The 20,394-nt window shown below is 37.3% G+C and overlaps 1 protein-coding gene and 1 pseudogene across 20 annotated transcripts in view; one reads left to right on the top strand and one right to left on the bottom strand.

Moving 5' to 3' along the window:
- The window catches only part of CAMK2D (calcium/calmodulin dependent protein kinase II delta), a 313,697-nt gene that overhangs the window by 234,844 nt on the left and 58,459 nt on the right, over positions 1 to 20,394 (top strand). For all 20 annotated transcript variants that reach the window (XM_060654320.3, XM_060654319.3, XM_060654322.3 and 17 more), the window contains exons 7-8: positions 1,103 to 1,205; positions 8,734 to 8,817. In XM_060654320.3, the coding sequence (XP_060510303.1) occupies positions 1,103 to 1,205; positions 8,734 to 8,817 (187 nt within the window). The remainder of the gene's footprint in view (positions 1 to 1,102; positions 1,206 to 8,733; positions 8,818 to 20,394) is intronic.
- On the bottom strand, positions 9,096 to 9,958 carry LOC132692172 (large ribosomal subunit protein eL6 pseudogene; annotated as a pseudogene).

Raw genomic sequence — 20,394 nt, 5'->3', positions numbered from 1 at the left:
ACTCCATTGTTTCCCAACTTTTTTCAGTCCGAGGCACACATCTAAATTTACTGGGTTTTAGCCCAAGGTAAGAACATGTTGAACTACACTCCCAAATGTGTACTTGGGGATGGTGGACTTCACTGTATGTCTTAATCAGCCTCCTTTTCCTGACCGTCTTCTGCCTTTAGTTCCTAAAATCCACAAAGGCGGTCTGGGGAAATTCAGGATTTTGCCCTGATGCCTGTTTTCAAAGTTCCAGTGTGTCTCGATGCCCTGGTTGGGAAACAGGGATAAATAGACACAGCCTTATTCCAAGACTGAGTTATCAGTCCTTGAACAACGATAAATACCCAAGAAAATGAAAATATGTATTTCTTATAATATTCCAACATGTGAGAACACATATATAAAGAATGATTTGAATCACACTTTGTAGACATATAAATTATGTTTTAAAAAACTGGCTTATGAAGAAAAAAAGCTAACTATAACATTTGGCAAATAGTAGTACACTCTTCCTGCCTTTAAGAATAAACAGATTCTTAAAGACAGCAATTTAATACGTAATTCAGAATAAGACTCCAAAATTTGTTCAGAAATTGTTTGGAAACATTGAGGAATCAAAATCACTACATTTGGGTCCAAACTCTTGAAGTCAACTAGGATTTAATTTGCACAGTTTCATTTGCCAAATGTCTGTAGATTGGTCCAACTCTTGTTATCATTTTGCCAAGTTTCCTTCTGCTGAAAATGTCTGTGCTCTATTAGGCTTCTAAGTCAATGTCCATGGCCAAGTCTGGACCTCAGCAGCCCTTGGAAGCATGTGAGCAGGTCAAGACAGGTGCTTCCATTCATTTGATCTCTCCCCAAGTGTATTCTCTCTTCTGCCCAGTATCTCTCTAGTACATTTTTGCATCTGTCTGAAGCCTGCACACATGATAATTTTTAATCATTTTTCTAACCATATTTTCCCTGAGATTTAGGAATGACAGTCTCCTGGAGAGAGGACAGTGCATGACTTTTTTTTTTTCCTATTCTTACAAAATATGTTGTTAGTTTTGAATAGTCACTTAAAATAGGTTCTCACTTCAGTCTCTTTTTTTTTTCTTTCTAAATAAAGCCTGAGAATTTGCTTTTAGCTAGCAAATCCAAGGGAGCAGCTGTGAAACTGGCAGACTTTGGCTTAGCCATAGAAGTTCAAGGAGACCAGCAGGCGTGGTTTGGTGAGTAGGGCCTCTCTCTACTTCATGCTGCTCATTCTCTTCTGGCTCATTGTAGCCCACTTCCCAGCCAAAATAAGACAGAAATGTTGCCTCTAACAACAACCTGACTAAATTTGAAGACATTAGATCTTTATAAGCACTTAATTTTACTGACATTAAAGGGTATATGATCTAGAAGTAATTTAAGGGAAAATATTAATATGAGAACAGTAACACATTGACTTTTTCTTAAGGGATGAGTGAGAAAATGAATCCTGTACCAAGAATTAATGGGGAGGGTTGCAGTGTTCAAAAAGGACTTATTTTTCATTTGAGAAGAAATTGATTGTTCACACAGAACCTTACTTGATGCCAAAAACTGCTGTATAAATAGGTACTCAGGAAATATGGACTATTTCACATATTTTTTGATTAAGAAATTAAGGTTCTAAAAATATTATAATATGTGTATGTGTGTGTTTACCTTAATTATCTTCTGTTCTTTAAACTTCCAGTTTCCTCTCTAAAATTTTGATAATTTTGAAATTTCTATATGATGAAATTTCTGTTTGTTTACAGTTAAGAAAGAAATTAACAGTGAGTTTAAATTAGAGCATAGAAAACCAGGCTTGTGGATTGTTTTAATATTTATCCTGTCAGGTTATTTTATTCACTTTTTTTAATGCCTCCGTTTTTGCCGCTTCTCAGTACTGACCCAGTTTTTCATGTAATGTCCCAAAATATAACCTCTCCCCAAGCCTCAATCTTACTTTTCTGACTTTCAATGTATTGAGGTTAGGTTATTTTTTAAATGATTTTTTTGACTTCTCATTGCTTGTTCGCTGAACAACAACAGAGCACTCAAAAAAATGCTTATTCCTTTTGTTTTACATGCAGACCCTCTCTGTGTTTTCCTAAAGATAAGGTGTGCACAGAGCTTCCAGGATTCATTCTGTCTCTAATCTGTCCCAGCTAGTAACTGGGAATAGATGACATGGCAGCCTTCTCCCATCTCCTCTGCCAGCAGCTTAATTTAGGACCTCATTTTCTGCTTCCTGTCCTGTTTCAGTAGTACCTGACTGTTACCCTTGTCCGTGAGTCCTCCTAAGCTTAATACCGTCATTTGCATGAAGTCTCTCCTCACCCACCAGATAAATTTAGTATCTCCAAATTTGGCATTTGGTTTGTCATATTTTGACATGTGAATAAGCTTGTTCCTGTTAATTGCAAACTCAGAGAAAGTAAGACCTAGAATAAGTACTGTAAATTGGAGATACAGTCACATCTTTGTATCCTGGGTAAGAACATGGTTGACACAGATAAAGAATATATAGTAATTTGGAGTTGGGGTCCAACAGGAAGTAGCAGGGTAATCGCAGAGATGGACTGAGTAATTAATGGGGATGCTTGAATTAAGCATGAGGCTCTGCCCCCTCAAGATGCTGACACTTTGATATCAATAACTATTTACCATGCAGTGTGGGAGCATCTTAAAAGAAGCATGCATGAAGTGCTGTGGAGCACAAGAGAGGAAGTCTGAAATTCTGCCTGTGGGGAAAGTTTCAGTGATTGGTGTGCTTTTCTGCCTCCCTAATGGGTGAATGAGAATTTGTTCACTAACATAAAGGCCATGCAGAGGGATCAGCACATACAAAATCTCAGAGGCATGAAACTATTGTTTCTATTTAAGGAATAACAATAAATTTGGTATAGTAAAGTATAAAGTATACTGGGATGAGTGGTAGTTAATGAGGTGGGAAAGGATTTTATGTGCTTTTGAAGGATTTGGCTTTTATCCTAGAAGTTTCAAGGATCTGGTGAAAAATTTTAAGTAGGGAAGGACATAATTGGGTTTATGTTACGTAATGATGTTGTGGGTAACGATGTGGAGGGTGGCTTAAGGATACTTAGCCTCAAGGCAAGGGACCAGTTAGGCTAATGCAGGAGGTCAAACTATCCCTGATGACAGCTTGAACTAATGAGTACGCAGAAACAAGTTCCAGATACCATGCAAAACAGACAGGGTCTCTGAACTCTAAGGAAATCTGTTTAGAGGAAATCAAAACCCTAGAGGTTGGACTTTAGCCCCATCTAGAGAAAACCAGGAACCTGTTTCACAAGACTCCAGGTATGAAGCAGGATACCAAAATAGGGACTTAGATTTAGGCTAAGGGATGTAATTGTCAGAACTGGGTACAAGGTGATGATTAGATATCAGGAACAAGACAAGCCCTATTATCAGAGCTGAGGCTGCAAATTAACAACAGTAATTTGGCTTGGTGCTTGCAAGAATGATATTATTGAGCTCCTTAAATCTCCCCTGTTTTTGAGCTCTATGTTTTATCTCTTGTGCTCTGAGCTGAGGACAGAATTGAGTGTAGTGCAAAAAACTCCGCTTTTTGAACTAGAATACCCAAGCTTATATCCTGTGGTTCTTAATAGCTGTATGATATTGGGCAAGTCACTTTAACTCTGTGAGGTCCATTGTCCTCTTTGTAAGCAGTTATAATAAACACTTCCTTGCAAGGAACATACCTGTGCTACAAAAGATGTTGAATAAGTTTTCAAAACCATCTTGGCAGGGAACACAATGTCACAGTTCTTTGCCTACTTAGTGAAAGTTGTTGAGCAAATCCATGAGTGGAAAAACCAAATACCAAGTTAGTGAAAGCAATAGCATCCAAATAAAAGTACACAAATTTCAAATTGTGATCTGGTTTATTTCTAAAAGTGATCTGGTTCCAGAGAAAGAATGACAGATTGGGAATAAAATCCCCATTTCTTCTTCTGCATGATTCTATGACAGTTAAGTTCTTGCTAGGGTATCTATTAGAGTAATGACTTTTAAGAGGTGCATTTTAAGTCCTAAGAAAATTCAGCATTTCAACAAGTGTAAGAAAAAAACATAGTTTATAAGCTTAAGGGAAAACACAAGTTTTTTTTTTTTCTTTTTTTCTTTAGCATATATTCTGCTTATTCTACTCAAGTTCAAGTGAATCCTCATTGTAACCTACCTGAGAAGGAGGCATGTGGTGTATATAATATATCTTGTGGGTGTTTTACCAGATATATCATAAATTTTAAAGTAAAAGCATGTTTTAGTATGAACGACTTGATTCGATATTTATTCAGTATTACCTACCAGCATAGTCTCGTGTGTTTGATTAATTTTATCTTTTAAAATGTATTATCAATGTTAGGCAGGGAGTCTTTTTATTTTAATAAAATAAATTATTTTAATCTTAAGAAAAGAGCAGAACTCTTTATTTTGTGCAATGCCAGGAGTTCAGGCTTTTGCACAATTTTATTTTAAGAGTTCTTCTATAAATAAAAACGAGACAAGGCTTATAGAAGCTCTTTATTGCGTTTTTTCAATACTCCTTTTCAAGCCTAAATGTTTTTCTCATGATAATTTCTTCTGTCTTCTTAGCCCCGATTTATTTGAGCACTAGCCAAAATGCTAGAAGTAACACCTTGTGTCACTACATTTGTTAAGATGGCTAGAAAATTTACCAAAGCAAAATATCCAAATACAGCCCATTTTCTCCTGTGGGATTGGAAGTGCTATTTACAATATATCTCTAGTTCTTTGTTGCTGTTAGGGCAAAAAAGTATAACTACCACCATCTTGCTTCATGGAAGAATTGTTTTACTTGGTTGCTGTTATGTCTCTTTTTCTAAATATTAAGGTGTTTTTTTTTAATGCAATGGATACATTTCCAACAGTAAGTAATTCTGTATTTGTTTTGGTATATTCTGATATCCTATTGGTTTTTCAGAGTGAGAAAAACATACTATCTCTAAAGAAGACAAGCTCTCATTAATTTACTTGCTAATAATATACATCATGAAAAACAAGATTCTTATGAGTTTAATCTCCTGCTAAAGAAGGTTTTATCCATTTTACCCTCAGTATTTTGGTATTCATGAGAACACATTGCACAGTACACGGTTCCTTAATGTTTGTACATTTAGATTATACAGTAAAACCTTGGTTTGTGAGCATAATTTGTTCCAGAAACATGCTTGTAATCCAAAGCACTTGTATATCAAAGTGAATTTCCCAATAAGAAATAATGGAAACTCAGATGATTTGTTCCACAACCCAAAAATATTCATATAAAAATGATTACAATACTGGAATATAATACAAAATGTAATGAAAAATAAACAACCTGCACCTATCTTTGAAAACCCTTGTGACTGGTGTGAAGGAAACAAAAGAGAGGAGGGTTATTGTTTAGGACCCACTTTCACTATCACTAACAGAATAACTACTACCTATTAGCTTAATGGAATCTTTTTCTGCATGGGGGCCATTGTATATGCTAACACGGATGTTGAGTACAGTACAGTATTAATCAACTCTTGTCATACACCATATTTAATGTAACTGGCAATAAAGCAGCAGAGGAAAGGGTCTATATCTGCAGGCAGCCTGATCTAGAATGAAGCAAAGCATTCCTAAGCTTCCTCTTGTCTGGAAAAGCAAGGGACTGTCCACAGGTGCTTTGAAGTGACAAATAATACACTACCACCAGTTACGGGCACCTTCCAACATTCTGAAGAATCACTGATATCTGCCAAACACAACAGCCTGAGACCAAGCATCGGAGCGACGATCACCCATAGTCCTGCAATGAGAGAGAGAGAGAGAGAGAGAGAGAGAGAGAAAACCATTGGCTCAGTTGTGATCATGTGACATTCGGCATCACATCTTGTATTGCAAGACATCGCTCATTTATCAAGTTAAAATTTATTAGAAATGTTTGCTCATCTTGCAGAACACTTGCAAAACAAGTTACTCGCAATCCAAGGTTTTACTGTACTTAAGTATTGTTAGGAGTAAGGACCCCACTGACTGCTCAAATGATAACTATATCAAATAAGAATGAATGTGATGGTGTTTTCTTAGCATTTCAGTCTCCGGAAAAGGTTTGTAATAATTTACATTTAAAATTATCTTTTCATTTCTAAATCACATGGTGACTTATCTTTTATACCTAGATGAAATATTATTAACATTTCCTCCTCTAGGAAAGGTATTCTACTAAGATATTTAAGACACACATTAAATTTTACTGATGCTAGATAGGAGGTTATAGATTGTATATAAAAGAATACTCAAAATTTAGAGTAAGGAAGGACCACTGAGAATTATAGTTACCCAAAGAGATCACTAAGGTGGAAATAACTCATAGCCCACCCTTTGTTAGAGAAAAGGTAGAGATAGAAATTGAGGCTTTAAGGAACAGAAAAAGTAACATCAAGGGCAAGAATGAGAAGTCTGTTTTCAAGAGACCTTAAAGAGATTAATCAGATCAAATACTGCGGAGTAGAAAGAAATCATGTTGGGTAAATAAAGGGGAACTGAGTGATAAAGAATCTTAAGTGTAGGCTAGGACCTAGTCTTTAACCTGGACTTTGGCATCAGTTTCTCATTGGGTTCCTTTGTCTGTGTCTCAATTTGGGAGGAGTTGGAATGAGAGAGAGCAGGTGTGGCATACCAGAAGTTCTTTAGAACTCTTGTGCCCAGCCCTACCTTGGAATTAGCTGACTGACATCACTCCTTAAGGTAATCCTCAAACTTCAGTTAATGGAACTGCCATTATTCAGGAATTCTTCTACCTCACAACTGTCAAGCAAATGCTTCTTTGAAGTAAAGTTTGAAGAAGAGGTAGATCTGTTGTGGTCCATGTAAAGCTTAAACTACAATACAGGGCTCTTTTTTTTGGAGTCCCTTCACACTGTCCATTCCATCTTCCTCCACTACAAAGAAAAGGAAAAGTAATACAAGGGGAAGGGGATTAAAATCCCCAGCCCTTTGCCTCACTTTCTAAAGTAATTTATTTCAGAAATAACCATGCCATTTATACACACACACACACACACACACACACGTATACACACACACACACACATATTTGTTTTTATATCTTTTTATACATTGTTTGTACTTAATAGCTTTGAAGATGGGAAGAAAAAGCTCCGTTCCACAGAATTTTGCATCCCAGTAAATTTATAATGAGCTTCTTCAGTGATTTGTGGTTAGAGGAATTCCTGATTACATATCCTTTTAAAGAAATGTTTTGTTTTTATGTGTGCCTTTAAATAAAACTACCAAATCAGAATAGTTATTTTTAGTCTTTTTGAAAGTAAATATTTTTATTTGAAACCTATTATTTTCAGAAATAAGGAAAATGTTACTCTAGGTTCTAGCTATAAATTGATTGTTATTTAAGCGTACCTTATTGGAGTTTACATTGATTTATACAATAATGAAACTTTATTCTGCCATCTAGTTTCTCTTACCACATCTCTCTCAAAATTCTAGTTGATACTTGCTCAATAGTAATTCATTCAAATGTTCCTGAATCTTCTCTTTAAATTCAGTTATGAGTACACACTGACTATTTATTAGTACACTGTGATCTCTTTGATATATTTCGGGCTTATTTCTTTTAGTGAATTCTTCAACTTCTCTCAACCCCATCCTCACCTCATAGACTACCTCAATTTCCAAAAATATTTACTTGGCATCTATGTTTTGTGTCCTTCTGTTTTATAGGTGAATGCTTCTCATAATAAAATTACGTAGATATCATGATAACTATCATCTTTTGTCAGGTTCTAACCCTATCTTCAAATTTCTCCTCATTTCTTTTCAGGTATAGAGAAAGAAAGACTTTGTCTTTTCCCTCTTAGGTCTGTGGCGGGGGCCTGTGAGTTGAACTGACAAAAGACTGATGAACAGGAGAAAAGCATACAATTTGTTTTAATGTTAATATTGTAATGCCTTTCTAGAGAAGAAATGAAGACCTAGAGAAAGGCTAGACCCAAGGAATTATATCCCATTTTAACAAAAAGTGATAAATTGTGGAGATTTGACAAGACAAAGAAAAAAGGGTTTGGGCTAGGGGCATTAAACTGTGGGGGGAATAATGAGGAAATACCTAGAGAAACTAATGGAAGAGCAAGGCTATTTTACTAAGGTTGGTTTGTGTAGATCCATCTTGGCACCAATTCCCATGCCAAGAATGTTCTCTTCCTGGCACAGGGAGGGCACCTTTTCCACAAGAAATGTATGCCCTACTTTTAGGTAGAAAGGAGGAGATTAAAGAGCCTGTCATACATCTGCTAATTCTCAGTTGCCTTCAGCTAAAAATAATCAGTATGCCACCGTGGCATATTTTAGGGTGGTGTGTTCTTATCTTTCACAGGTTTTGTTTCAGTTCTGACATAAGTACGTGAGAATAAGAACTGCTAACCGAGTAGACTTAAGTACACGCGCTGACTGTATAGCACAATAAAGTAGCCTTCATGTCTGGAAATAAATGTACTTCTTCCAATAAGCTACCAAGCAGATTAGTGTTGATACTACTATAGAGAGAAACCAGTCTGCGTTATTTTCATCTTCTGAGAGCCTTATTTTATTTTGACAAACATATTAGAAGGTTAAAACATCCTCCAAATGTTTTATTCCTTAGTTTCCTATATCATATTGGTTTTGTTAAGTCAACTCTGACTCCTTAACATCCATTTTCCCTAGGTTTTGCTGGCACACCCGGATATCTTTCTCCAGAAGTTTTACGTAAAGATCCTTATGGAAAACCAGTGGATATGTGGGCATGCGGTAAGGAATCATCTATCTATCTATCTATCTATCTATCTATCTATCTATCTATCTTTCTTCCTTCCTTCCTCCCTTCCCCTTCCCCTTCCCCTTCCCCTTCCCCTTCCCCTTCCCCTTCCCCTTCCCCTTCCCTTCCTTTCCTTTCCCTTCCTTTCATTTTCTTTCTTTCTTTCTTTCTTTCCTTCTTTCTTTCTTTCTTTCTTTCTTTCTTTCTTTCTTTCTTTCTTTCTTTTTTTCTTTCATGGATCTGTTATTTAATTAGGTTCTTTGTAAGAAATTTAGAACACCAATTTGTGAGGATAAACTCCATTTGTGAGAGCGAACACAGAGCAGAGGTAGACCTGAAGCTGAGGACCGGCTTTGATTTTTGGCAGAATTTGCGAGTCCACAGCTTTCTGATCAACCTTGCACTGCTCTGTAATCTCATATTTTTCTTTCTCCATGTTGAAGATCTCACCTTCCTGGCATCTGGGTTTACGCAGCTTCTTCTTAAAGTAAACATCAGTGAGGTGTTTGGGGATTTTCACACTGCTGATACCAATTTTGGTGGAGGTGGCAATGACAAATTTCTGGTGTGTTCTATACAGAGGAGCTCAATTAAGAGACAGAGGTCCAGTCACAAGTAGCAAGCCACTGCTCAGTTGCTTCAGGAAAACCACTCTCTTGCCTCTGTGGCACCCAGTGAGGATGATCAAAATGGCCCTAGGAGTGATGCTAGCTCTAAGTTTCCTCACATGCTGACTGAAAGGATTTTTGCCATGGCTCAACAGCTTCTGAGGCACATCTTCAGTAGGATAATACCTAGGCATTTTGTGAAGTTTAACCACTCGGGTACCACCATTCTTATCACCACCAACTGGTTTTGTGACAGTAGCAAGAACCTTCTCCTTCTTTTTCTTTTCAATTCTGGATTTTGCTGCTGAATACTTCGCTTGTACATGGCCTTTCTCGAATACATAGCCGATTGGGAATATCTGCCAATTCCTCTGACTAGGACAGGGTTTCGGCTGCAGTGGGGCTTCTTCTTCTTTGGAGTTTTAGCCTTGAGGTTACCCTTCTTAATCTTGCCACCAGCATCAGCCTTCTTGGCTTCAGGTTTCTTCTCCGTAGTATCCGGCTTCTTAGCTTTTTCGCCCACCATCTTGCAAGATGGGAAAGAGCAGGAATCATATTTCTATGCAAATTTTATAGTATACCAGTATTATAATTAATGATAGGATCCTTTAAATTGGAAGTTGATGCTCTCTAATGATCAACTTAGGGTAGTAGTTCTCAAACTTCAGCCTACCACAGGTCACGTGGAGGGCTGGTTAAAGCACAGACTGCTGCTTCTGAATCAGTCGGTCTTGGGTAGGAGCATGTGTGTTTTTAGCAAGTGCCCAGGCGATGTTAGTGTTTCCAGGTCCGGAAGCACCTTGAGACCAGGGACACAGCATCACCTGGAGTGGCTTTTATGCTTTTATGCTGCTGTCCTTCCACCTCATCCAAGCAGCCCTTTCAACAAATGCCACGTCTGCACAACATGGTTGGCAGGGACTAAAAGGGAAAAGGTGAATCTTGGAAAAGAAAACAATTAGTCTGTTCTGTGGACTGAACTCTGCTTTAGGCCTTTATCAACCAACTCTAATCAAATAAGTATCCTGTGCAGGCTCAAAGCCATATAATATGGAGGATTCCCACCACAATTTTTAAACGGAATTTCTGTGTGTTACTGTACACTGAGAATAGGTGAAAGACTAAAATAAAAAGGATACTATAGAATACTTTGAAATATTTTTCAACTGGGGTCATTGATACAAACTAGTTTTCTAGGTTCCTGACACTGTGTCATTGCTACCAGTCTCAATCCTGTGGCTTTAGTGTGCCGCAGATTTTGTTGCCTTCGGTGTTTGTAAGCCTGGAAGGATTTGTTTAAAAAAATGATTATGAAAATAACTTTTTAGATTTGGTTTTATGGAAAAAAATAATAAATTCATCACCATTACTTTGTAGTGCTAGGTTATCCCACACTATATATCTTGTCAGCTTGATCTCATTAGCAATAGCAACTTGGTGTTTGATCTGAAACTGGATGCCTCTTGGACCTTTAGACTTACCTCCATGCCCAGGAAAGCAGTTATGGGAGGAGCACTATATCTCCAGTCATAACGCCTGCGTTAAGGTCTTTACTTTGCACTTACTCACCTTATCTCTAGTATCTCTGAGTTGGTTTCTGTATCTATCAAACAGGAAATATTACCCTTGTAGAATTGCATGGGGGTCAAATAAAGACATTTTATAGTTTGTAAAGAAATTTAAAATGCAAACAGCTATTACTCTAAAAGGTTGGATTGTCACTTAATTAAAGGGTGAGGTCTTAGGTGCCTACTCTGTCCCCAAGCTCTGTCTTCCTTCTGCCTACCTGAGAGTATCTTCGAAGTATGAACTCGATGTCTTTGGGTTAGAGCATTGTCACAGAACATCCTTGTTCAAATCTAAATGCTAATGACAGATAACTCACATATTTCCCTTGCAACATAACACCTTTCATCACAGATCTGTCATTGCTGATGAATTTAAAAAGCAGCAAAGAGTGTCCTGAGAGGCAGGCAGATCTAGATGGGTTTTATGGAGGAGGAAGTTGATGGGAGTGTAGCCGGAGTTCTGCACTCAGACCCTGAACACTAGTGGGCTAGTGTAGTGGAGACTGATCAGTAGCTGGGGCAAGGCACTCAAGAGTCTTTTTGCTGCCTTCATGAGAAGGTCACCTCTAGCCTCCCTTCACCTCCCTTTTTCTCCATCCCTTCTTGTTTTCCTCTTTCTCCTCCTCCCTCCCACCCACCCCACAGGTGGGAGGCAGTATGTGCACTGGTTGAGAGCACCCACTCACTCAGCTCTTTGATGCGCTTGCTGTAGAACCTGGCACAAATTTTATTGTCTCGGTATCTCAGCTTCCTTGTATAAAACAGAAAGTAAGAAAGTGTTTCTTTTTAAATGAAGTTTCAAGATAACTGATAAGTAGATATGTGAGAGAGAGACTTATGCATTTTATTAGATGACTCAGCATTATTGTTTTGATCAGCAGTTGAAAATTATAAGTTCATCTGGTTACCTGAATACCGAATACCCTCTCTCCCTTTGCTTTCTTTCTTCTCCTTTAAATTATTCTTTTGCAGGCCTTTGATTCTGCCAAAGATGCTATTGTAGACCAGTTTCATAGCTCCTGAATCCTATTCATTCAGACAATTTAAATAAATCATTTATTTAGTTCTTGCATTAAAAACATTTTTTTGACAATGTATCAATTTTATTTGTGTTTAAGAATGTCAGGTTATTTAAAAGAAACCCCCCCCCCCCAAAAAAAAAAACCTGGTATTTTGTATTAGGAATTCTTTTCCTGGCTGGGGAGCAGAATCAGTGATGAAACTTATGTGTCTATGTGTGTGTGTATATGTATGTATATGTATATATGTATCCAGCCCCTACATAGGCCCTCTGCTTTAGTGGCTCTGAGTAGCAGCTACATATTTTAATAACTATGACATATCATCGGGGTTTAGACTCACTGTCTTAGACTTACTAAATACACTATGCTCAATTTTAATATTGCTTTGGTAAAGTTGAGTATATCTGGCTTTTGAATTTTTTGTTTGAATGCATTGTTTATATAGCTAATCTTTTAAAATAATAGTATATCTTGTAATAATAGGATTTCACATCTGGTAAATGCAAGGTAACTCATAGAGTAGAAGCTCTAACTCTCTTGGCTGGACAAGGGGAAAAAGATGGGTGAAGAGTAGCTTCCCTTCTTACTGTGTGAGCTATGCAACATTCTTAAAAAGTTAAGTAGGGGCATCTGGGTGGCTCAGTTGGTTAAGCATCTGGCTCTTGATCTCAGCTCAGGTCATGATCTCATGATTCGTTGGATCAATCCTTGTGTCAGGCTCTGCACTGGCAGCATAGAGACTGCTTGGGAGTCTCTCTCTCAAAATAAATAAATAAACTTTTTTTTTAAGTGCATGTAAATAGCAGATAGTGTATGTATGCCTGCAGATGTATATGCACACACACACAGATCTCATAATGACTATAGAAACTTAGAGCCATAGGGCATCTCACAGATTTCAACCTGAGTTTTGCCATGGGCAGAACCACCTTTCACTTTGCTCGGTTTTATCCTTACCTTTGCTTTCTTCACACAGTTTTCTACAAACAAATAGTTAAATCCCTTTGTGACAAGCAATGCTCTATTTAGAGCATATATTTCCTAACAGTTCCTATTTTGCATAGAGATAGTGATATATTTTTAAATTGTGTGCCTTAAAATGCATTTGGGATCACATAGGTAACTATGGAAATGTCTTAGATATTCTAATAACACAATAATGCCCCACCTCCTTCCACAAACATCATAATGCCTTTTGTTACATTTCTGGATCACTGCAGTGGGTTTGGAACACTGCCTTAACTATTTTATTCTATTTTCACTTCACTAAGGTAACATGAAAGTGACATTAAATTCTCTCAGGTTTGTAAGACGGTCTACCCTTTCTCATCCTCAAGGTAATAAGCACCAAGGGAATGCACACATATTCAGTTGCTTTTAGATTATGACCTATCTTGAGAGAAACTCTTTTTTAGCCATCCATCAGCACTAGCACTTGACTATTGAATAACTACTTCTTTTCAAGGCTAGACATTGTAGAGTGGGGTAGGAAATGACACTACCCAGATAATAAAAGAAATGCAGAATAAGACATTTAGCAGAATAGCAGCTAACCTTCTGTGAATTAAGCTATGAGCATGCACTACAGCAGATTGTCTTTTTAGCAGTTGACATAGAGCAGAGTGAAGCACAGTATTGGTATAATAGATAAAAGAAGTCTATACATCATTTTTATTAGAAATATGCAATTATCCATACATAGGACATTTCAAATACCACCATTACCTTGCTTTTGAGACCTCACACAGAATGTAATCTGACCTGCACTCAGTCTTTCAAAGCAACTAGTCTTTTATTGAAAAGCAAATAATGGACATTAGTGAAACAAGAACACTCCCCTGAGTTCTACCTTAACGACAGTAAATTGATTTTGATGGCTTTCTTGCATATATAGCTGTTTCCATAATTCCCCAAAGGAACGAACAGATGTTGTTTATAGATGTCACTGAATCACTGGATTTTAACAGAACTTGCTTCTACATTTTGGCTCAAATGTAAGCCCATATAAACCTAGCCAACACACACATGCGCGCGCGCGCACACACACACACACTTGTCTTACTACGTCTCTGTCTGAATTAGATATCACTCAGAACAGTTATAAGTGATAATAAATTAGTGACTATCACAGAATATACCATGACTTTTGATGAGCCTTTGGAGTATTATGGAATATATTAAGAAGCATGGTCACTAAGTTCAGCATTTGTGTGATTACTGGGCCTCAGAGCATATATTTGCTAAGGGTTCCCATTTCCTTAGAGACTGTGTTGCTGTTTTTTTTTTCTTTTATTTCACTGGAATAAATCAGCATCAAGCACTTTTTAAGAAAGTATTTACAATTTTGAAATCTCAAGCAGTTTGTTGGTATGATTACCTTACACTGGTCAACTTTGTTGTTTATGATTACCAGTTCTGTGATTACCTTACACTTGGCCATCACAGATATGCCTCACAATTACAAGGCTCTGTTGCCTTCATCCTTTATGACCTATATCCTCATTAGTCTTCTATCCATGGAGCTTTACTCCTAATTATAGCCCCTACCAATATTGTCTTTCTGTGAAGTTACCTATTCTCTTAGATTTCTCAAGACACAGTGTTATGGTGTCCCTAACCTGATGTTTTAGAAACATGGACCCATGTTTCAAAGTGACCTGAGTACTTACCAAATTCAATTTTCTGGAATGGACCAGAGAATCACTGAATAAGATTCTTCGTGGTGAGGCTCAGGAATTTGCATTTTATCAGGCTTGCTAGGTTATTCTAGTGCACACCAACATCAAACAGCATCATGCTAGCTAGTTGCAGTTTTCTTTAGGGCAGCAAATTTTAAGATTCTTACACAATATAGCAGAGGTTGCAAACAGGTGGTTCACAGATATTTTGCCCAGATTGCTGAACCTTTTACTTTGGGAGGGGGGGGTGTTGACATTTATCATTTATCATTATAATTTATTATCAGGAAATTTCACTAAAGCAATTGAAAGAACTAATAACAGGATACTCTTGCTCTTAAATAACAGCTGTACCTGTCAAGTGATGGACACATGCTCTCCCCTGGTTACCCGCCCGCCCCATACACAGTGTGGACACAGGCATTCATCTCTTCCTGGTGCTGGAAGACCTGTTTGCCACCCCTACTATATGGCATAGTTACCATCATCTGGAAAACAACTTCCTATCTTGCTGACCTTGATCTTCTAGATCTTTGTTCTTCCCATAATTGTCCCTTTAGGTCAGAGTTAGTTAAACACTTTTTTCTATTTGAATTGCATGGTGATTTTTTTTGCATAAGGTATTGCAATATAAAAGGGAGCCATACTTATTCTTTGTATAGTTAACTGTACATTTCCAAACTCCACTCACAGTATGCCCTTTATTTACTGAGAGTATTAAGTGGATGTCTTGTTAGATTGTTCCATTAACTCCCCACTGACTTTTTGGAGTTTTTGAACATTGCTTTTTTCTCTCTCCTTTCATCAGAGCAGCGACTAGAATGTTTTAATCATTAATGTTATTATAGGTTTAATCATTTTTCTAACTCCAGCTTTTATTAACATTATTTTTGAATGTTCTTGATAATGTAATCTTTCTACCTAATCAGTAATCAGTGCTTCTCAACTCTTATTAATCAAATATCTCTAGTATTGCCCAAGCTCAAATGACAGTGAAAACTAGTTCAACTTCCACTTTTAAATGTTATATGAAGCTGTGTCAAAATAGTTGTTTTAACTTTTTATTTTGGAAATTTTGAGGTATACAAAAGTAGAATAATATAATTAAATGACAGCTAATCCTATTTCATCTACACCACCCAACTCATCCCTCCTCCCCAAGATTATTTTAGTCAAATACAAATATAATATCAGTATATCTATACATACCATAATGTGTGTCTCTAAAAGAAAAGGGTTCTTTTAAAAGAATGACAATAATAACAGTACTTTAAAATTTAATATAATTACTGCTTAAAACCATCAAATAACTAGTAATTTTTTTGGCAGTTTGCCCTCTTGTCTCATAATTTTATTATTAGTTTGGTGTCTTAGGTCCCCCCCTTTTTTCTGTGAAGTTTATTTTTGAGAGAGAGAGTGAGTGCACATGAGGGGGAAAGGGCAGGGAGAGAGAGAATTCCCAAGCATGCCCCACACTGACAGCACAGAGCCTGATTTAAGGCTGGAACCCACAAACCATGAGATCATGGACTGAGCCACCCAGGGGCCCCTCTTAGGTCTCTTTTAATTTGTAATTTCTGCTTCTCTATCTTTCCTCCTCCTCACCCCCCTTCTCGTTTCTCCATTTATTTGTTGAAGAAACCTGCAGTTCCCACAGAGCACCCCTACAGAGTACCTGATATTGGTCTCTACATAATGTTTACCATGGTAAGGAACCATGATTCCTTGTGAAAGAAACTAATTCCAAGTCTAGGTTAAGAAAAGCACAAGATGATACAGGTGCATCTTGTTATAGCAGAAAGACAGAAAACTGTTAAAGACCACAGACTTTTTTTTTTTTTTTTTTTTTGCAAGAACATATCAGGGATGATATGACCTCCAAAGGTTGGATGTGTCTCATGATGTTAGTAGCTTCTGATGATCTCTACCTAGATATGAACAGGACTCAGGAGCCAACTTGAAGAGATGACTTCTAGTTAAAGATAGGACAATTAAAAGTTAAATGAGAAAAATAACAGTAATAGATTGAAACACATCAAGTTTAAATCCATGCATTCATGACTATAATCAAACTACAATAGCAATCCTAACCTTGGATTAGGGGATTAATTAATGGGAAACCAATGTATTTCAAAATTATTTCGAATTATTTCGAATTATTTCAAAAACCAATCCATAAAGGAAGAAACAAAAGTCTGCTACTTTACCTTTCCTGTATGAACCTGGTCATACAGGTCACCAAATAATTGATGAAATAAGTTGTTCTTAGACTAAAGAAGGTGTAATAGAATCAAAATATCTTTTTTTGTAACCCCTAATGAAATATCTAGGTAGAAATCATTAAAGGCCAGTAACATCCTGAGAAACATTCAAATTTTGGAGGTTATATCCTCATCCCTGAAGTGCTCTTGCAAAAAAAAAAAAAAAAAAAAAAAAAAAAAAAAAAGAAGATTTTGACCAGCTTTTAAAGATTTTACTGACTTAGTTTTAGGGCAAGAAAAGAAACTCTATTTTTTTTTCATTTTTTTTTTTCTCTGACCTAGGAGAGGAAGGTAAAATATTAGGGTTATAAATTAAGCTTACAAGAAAAAAGTAAATTGGAATGGGGCAAAGACTCTCAGTTAGACAATAAAAACTTTAATAAAGTTCATAGCTAAAGGAAAAAGTGGCTGCAGGGAACATTTAAGACAGTACCAAAGTGAAACCTTACTAGTGGTCAAGGCCTTTCAATTACACAACACAAACAATTTAAAATTTAAAATGCATTTGTCTTCATAGATGAAGAAAAAGTAGCTCTAGCCTGCTTGTGGCTGAAACAGTTATTTCATATAAGCTCTCAAACCATTTCCTCATCTGTAAAATGGAGACAATAACATTTATTTACCTCAGCATTGTACAGGGAGTAAATAAGGTAATGCACTAAAGCAGATGTAGCTACTCAAAAAATGTTACCTACAAGAAAATGTATTATTATACCATGACTCTCATAGTTATTCTATACTTACAGAAAATAGAACTCCAAAAAAGCATGTAATTCAGGAAGGCCTCAGACTCCAATCTAATGAACAAATCAAAATAAGCTTACAAACGAGTATTTATTTAAATAGGCATTGAGAAGTAAACATCAGTGTAAATAGTGCTCATGTATTTTTTTTCTTTAAGTCTTCTGGCCTGAATGTTTTTAAATCTTTTATATTTGTGTTATTGTTTTAGTAAAAGTAAATTTTTTGGTAGAAACTCCTCAATCAAGCAATTAAATTGTGGGCATTTATCTATGTAGTGGTTGCCATTTCTTGGGGAACGAGGTATCTATGAACCTTCCCCTTTGTAGAGACATACCACATCAGTGCCAGCCAGCAGGACTGCAGGACAAAGCCTCTGAAGCAGGCCAGCCTTGCAACCTATCCTAGGTTCAGAGTGCTAAATGTCTCAGTTGTCTCTGTTTTATAATTTCGTAACAGCCTACTTCAAATGTTTATTAGAAAAATGTCAAATTAAAAAATTAATATCGACTATTGCCATTACAGAGCTAATTTTCTTTGGGGCACCTGCGTGGCTCAGTCAGTTCAGGGTCCAGCTTCATCTCAGGCCATGATCTCAAGGTTCATGAGTTCAAGCCCACATCAGGCTCACTGCTGTCATTGCAAAGCTCTCTTTGGATCCTCTGTTGCCCTCTCTTTTTGCCCCTCCCTTGCTAGCTCTCATGTGTGCTTCCTTTCTCTCTCTCTCTCTCTCTCTCAAAAATAAGTAAACATGAAAAATAATTTAAAACTAATTTTCATATTTACCCCCAAACCATAACTAAGAGATAAAACTACTTAGGTACAGCCCTTCTTCTATCTCTGTCCTGGGAACACAAACACAGACACTCATCACGATCCTCATTATTAGATGCATGTGTTAGATAGAAAAATAATATAAAAGTAAATTTAAATAAATTTACATTGTTTATAATGTGGAGAGAAATGGAAAATATACCTTTTTATGTTACAAAGATGAAGTATCAATAGGCTAAGATTTTTTCACGATATACTGTGATTTTTCTTTTCATGGCCTTTTTTTTTCTTTTTAAATCTACTATAGTAAAATTATTTTCAGCCTTGATTTTAAAGTTTTGTTAGGTTTTTATTTAATAATGTTTAAATAAAATGTTGTTTAAATTGTTCCACTCTGGTAGTGATTCACATGAATTTAAGAATCTGCTTTTGAACTTGAACTTCCAGAAGCAGGCTGTGACAGTCTAGGATGATTAAACTATTGTCTAAAAGCCATTTTAGCTCCCACAGTGTCTATTGTATAAAGATGACAAATCTGATGGACAAGGGCTATATTTTCCTAACAAGGAAAGTTAAAGAAACCCAAGAAACCAACACTGGTAAGAGATAAAAGGAATCCTAGGCCATGCCAGGCAAAGTTTTATCTGTCTGACCCTCTTTCCTTGGTTTCCATGCTTTAAGGGAAAGCAGCAAGGGAAAAATAATCAGTAGAGGTCAGAGCAGTGACAGAAACTAAAGACTTTAGGTAGGCCAATAAACTTTTCCAAAGTAGGAGGGGATTGGTTCAAGATGGCAAGTTTAGAAGATCCTGAACTCACCTCCTCCCATAGATACACAGACTCTCCAGCTTCATATGAAAAAATTTTAAAAAAAAAAGGGCAAAGGCTGTCAGTGTTGACTAGACACTGGCAAAAGAGTAGAAAACCACACTGAAGTGGGTAGGAGAGACTGGGACACAATCTCACTGTAAACCCTGCCCATAGCTTGGTGATCCACAATGAAGAGAAAACTCAAAACCTGGGCTTCTCCTTGAGGAGTAAATGGTTCGAACCTCATATCCAAGACCTCAACTTTAAGGACCTGCACCTGAGAGATGAGCACCAAGAATGTCTAATTTTGAAAGCGGACTCATGTACCAGATGCACAAAACTATCATGATCTGTAAGACAGCTCTTAAGGGGCCTGGATGCTTGGACATACCTGCCCCAGGGCCCAGCTCAGAGGCAGCCTGATTGCACCTAGACATCAAGTGAAGGAGGTTGACCTGCTTATATTAAAATGTCAGCCAGTGGGGCAGGCATCTAATTAAAAACACATATCTAGGAGCCTGCTGGAGTATTCTCTGGGGTGGAGGCTGGCAGTACTGTGTCCATGCTCTCCTTTGGCCATGCTTTCCCTTTGCTGCTCCAGAGCACCAGGAAAGAAGCTTTTTCATGTATCTGATGCCCTGATCTTGTGGCAGCTGCCCAGGGGATGCCTCCTGACTGGCTGGCTCTGGAGGCCATGGGGCCTTGTGTTCCTTCTCTTGTGAGACTGTAATAATCAGCATCACCCAGGGAGGAGCTCATACCTCTGTCTGGAACCTTGATTTTTGCAGCTGCTGTCAGGTGACACCTCCACATTGCCTGGCTCTTTCGGTCAGTGGAGCTTATGCTTGTGGGTCCTCTAGGACTGTAACCGATAGAGAGATAGTTCTTAAATGGCCACTACCCACATAGCATAGCAAGAGGTAATAGACCTAGGAGCTTCGTCTTTCTGTGAAGGGCACCTATAAACTAACCATCATAGCTGCAGCCTGAGGAGCAGGTTTCTAATTAAACACACATCTAAGGAATGACTATAATCCTTTTCAGAGACCTCAGAGAGTACCACTATCTTCATGCTCACCCTCTGCCACACTCCAGAGCCCCAGTGTCTG

This window comes from Panthera onca, chromosome B1, assembly GCF_046562875.1.
Source record: "Panthera onca isolate mPanOnc1 chromosome B1, mPanOnc1 haplotype 2, whole genome shotgun sequence".
NCBI lineage: Eukaryota > Metazoa > Chordata > Mammalia > Carnivora > Felidae > Panthera > Panthera onca.
The sequence above is the reverse complement of the archived record's forward strand: the minus strand, read 5'-3'. Positions and strand labels throughout refer to the sequence as shown.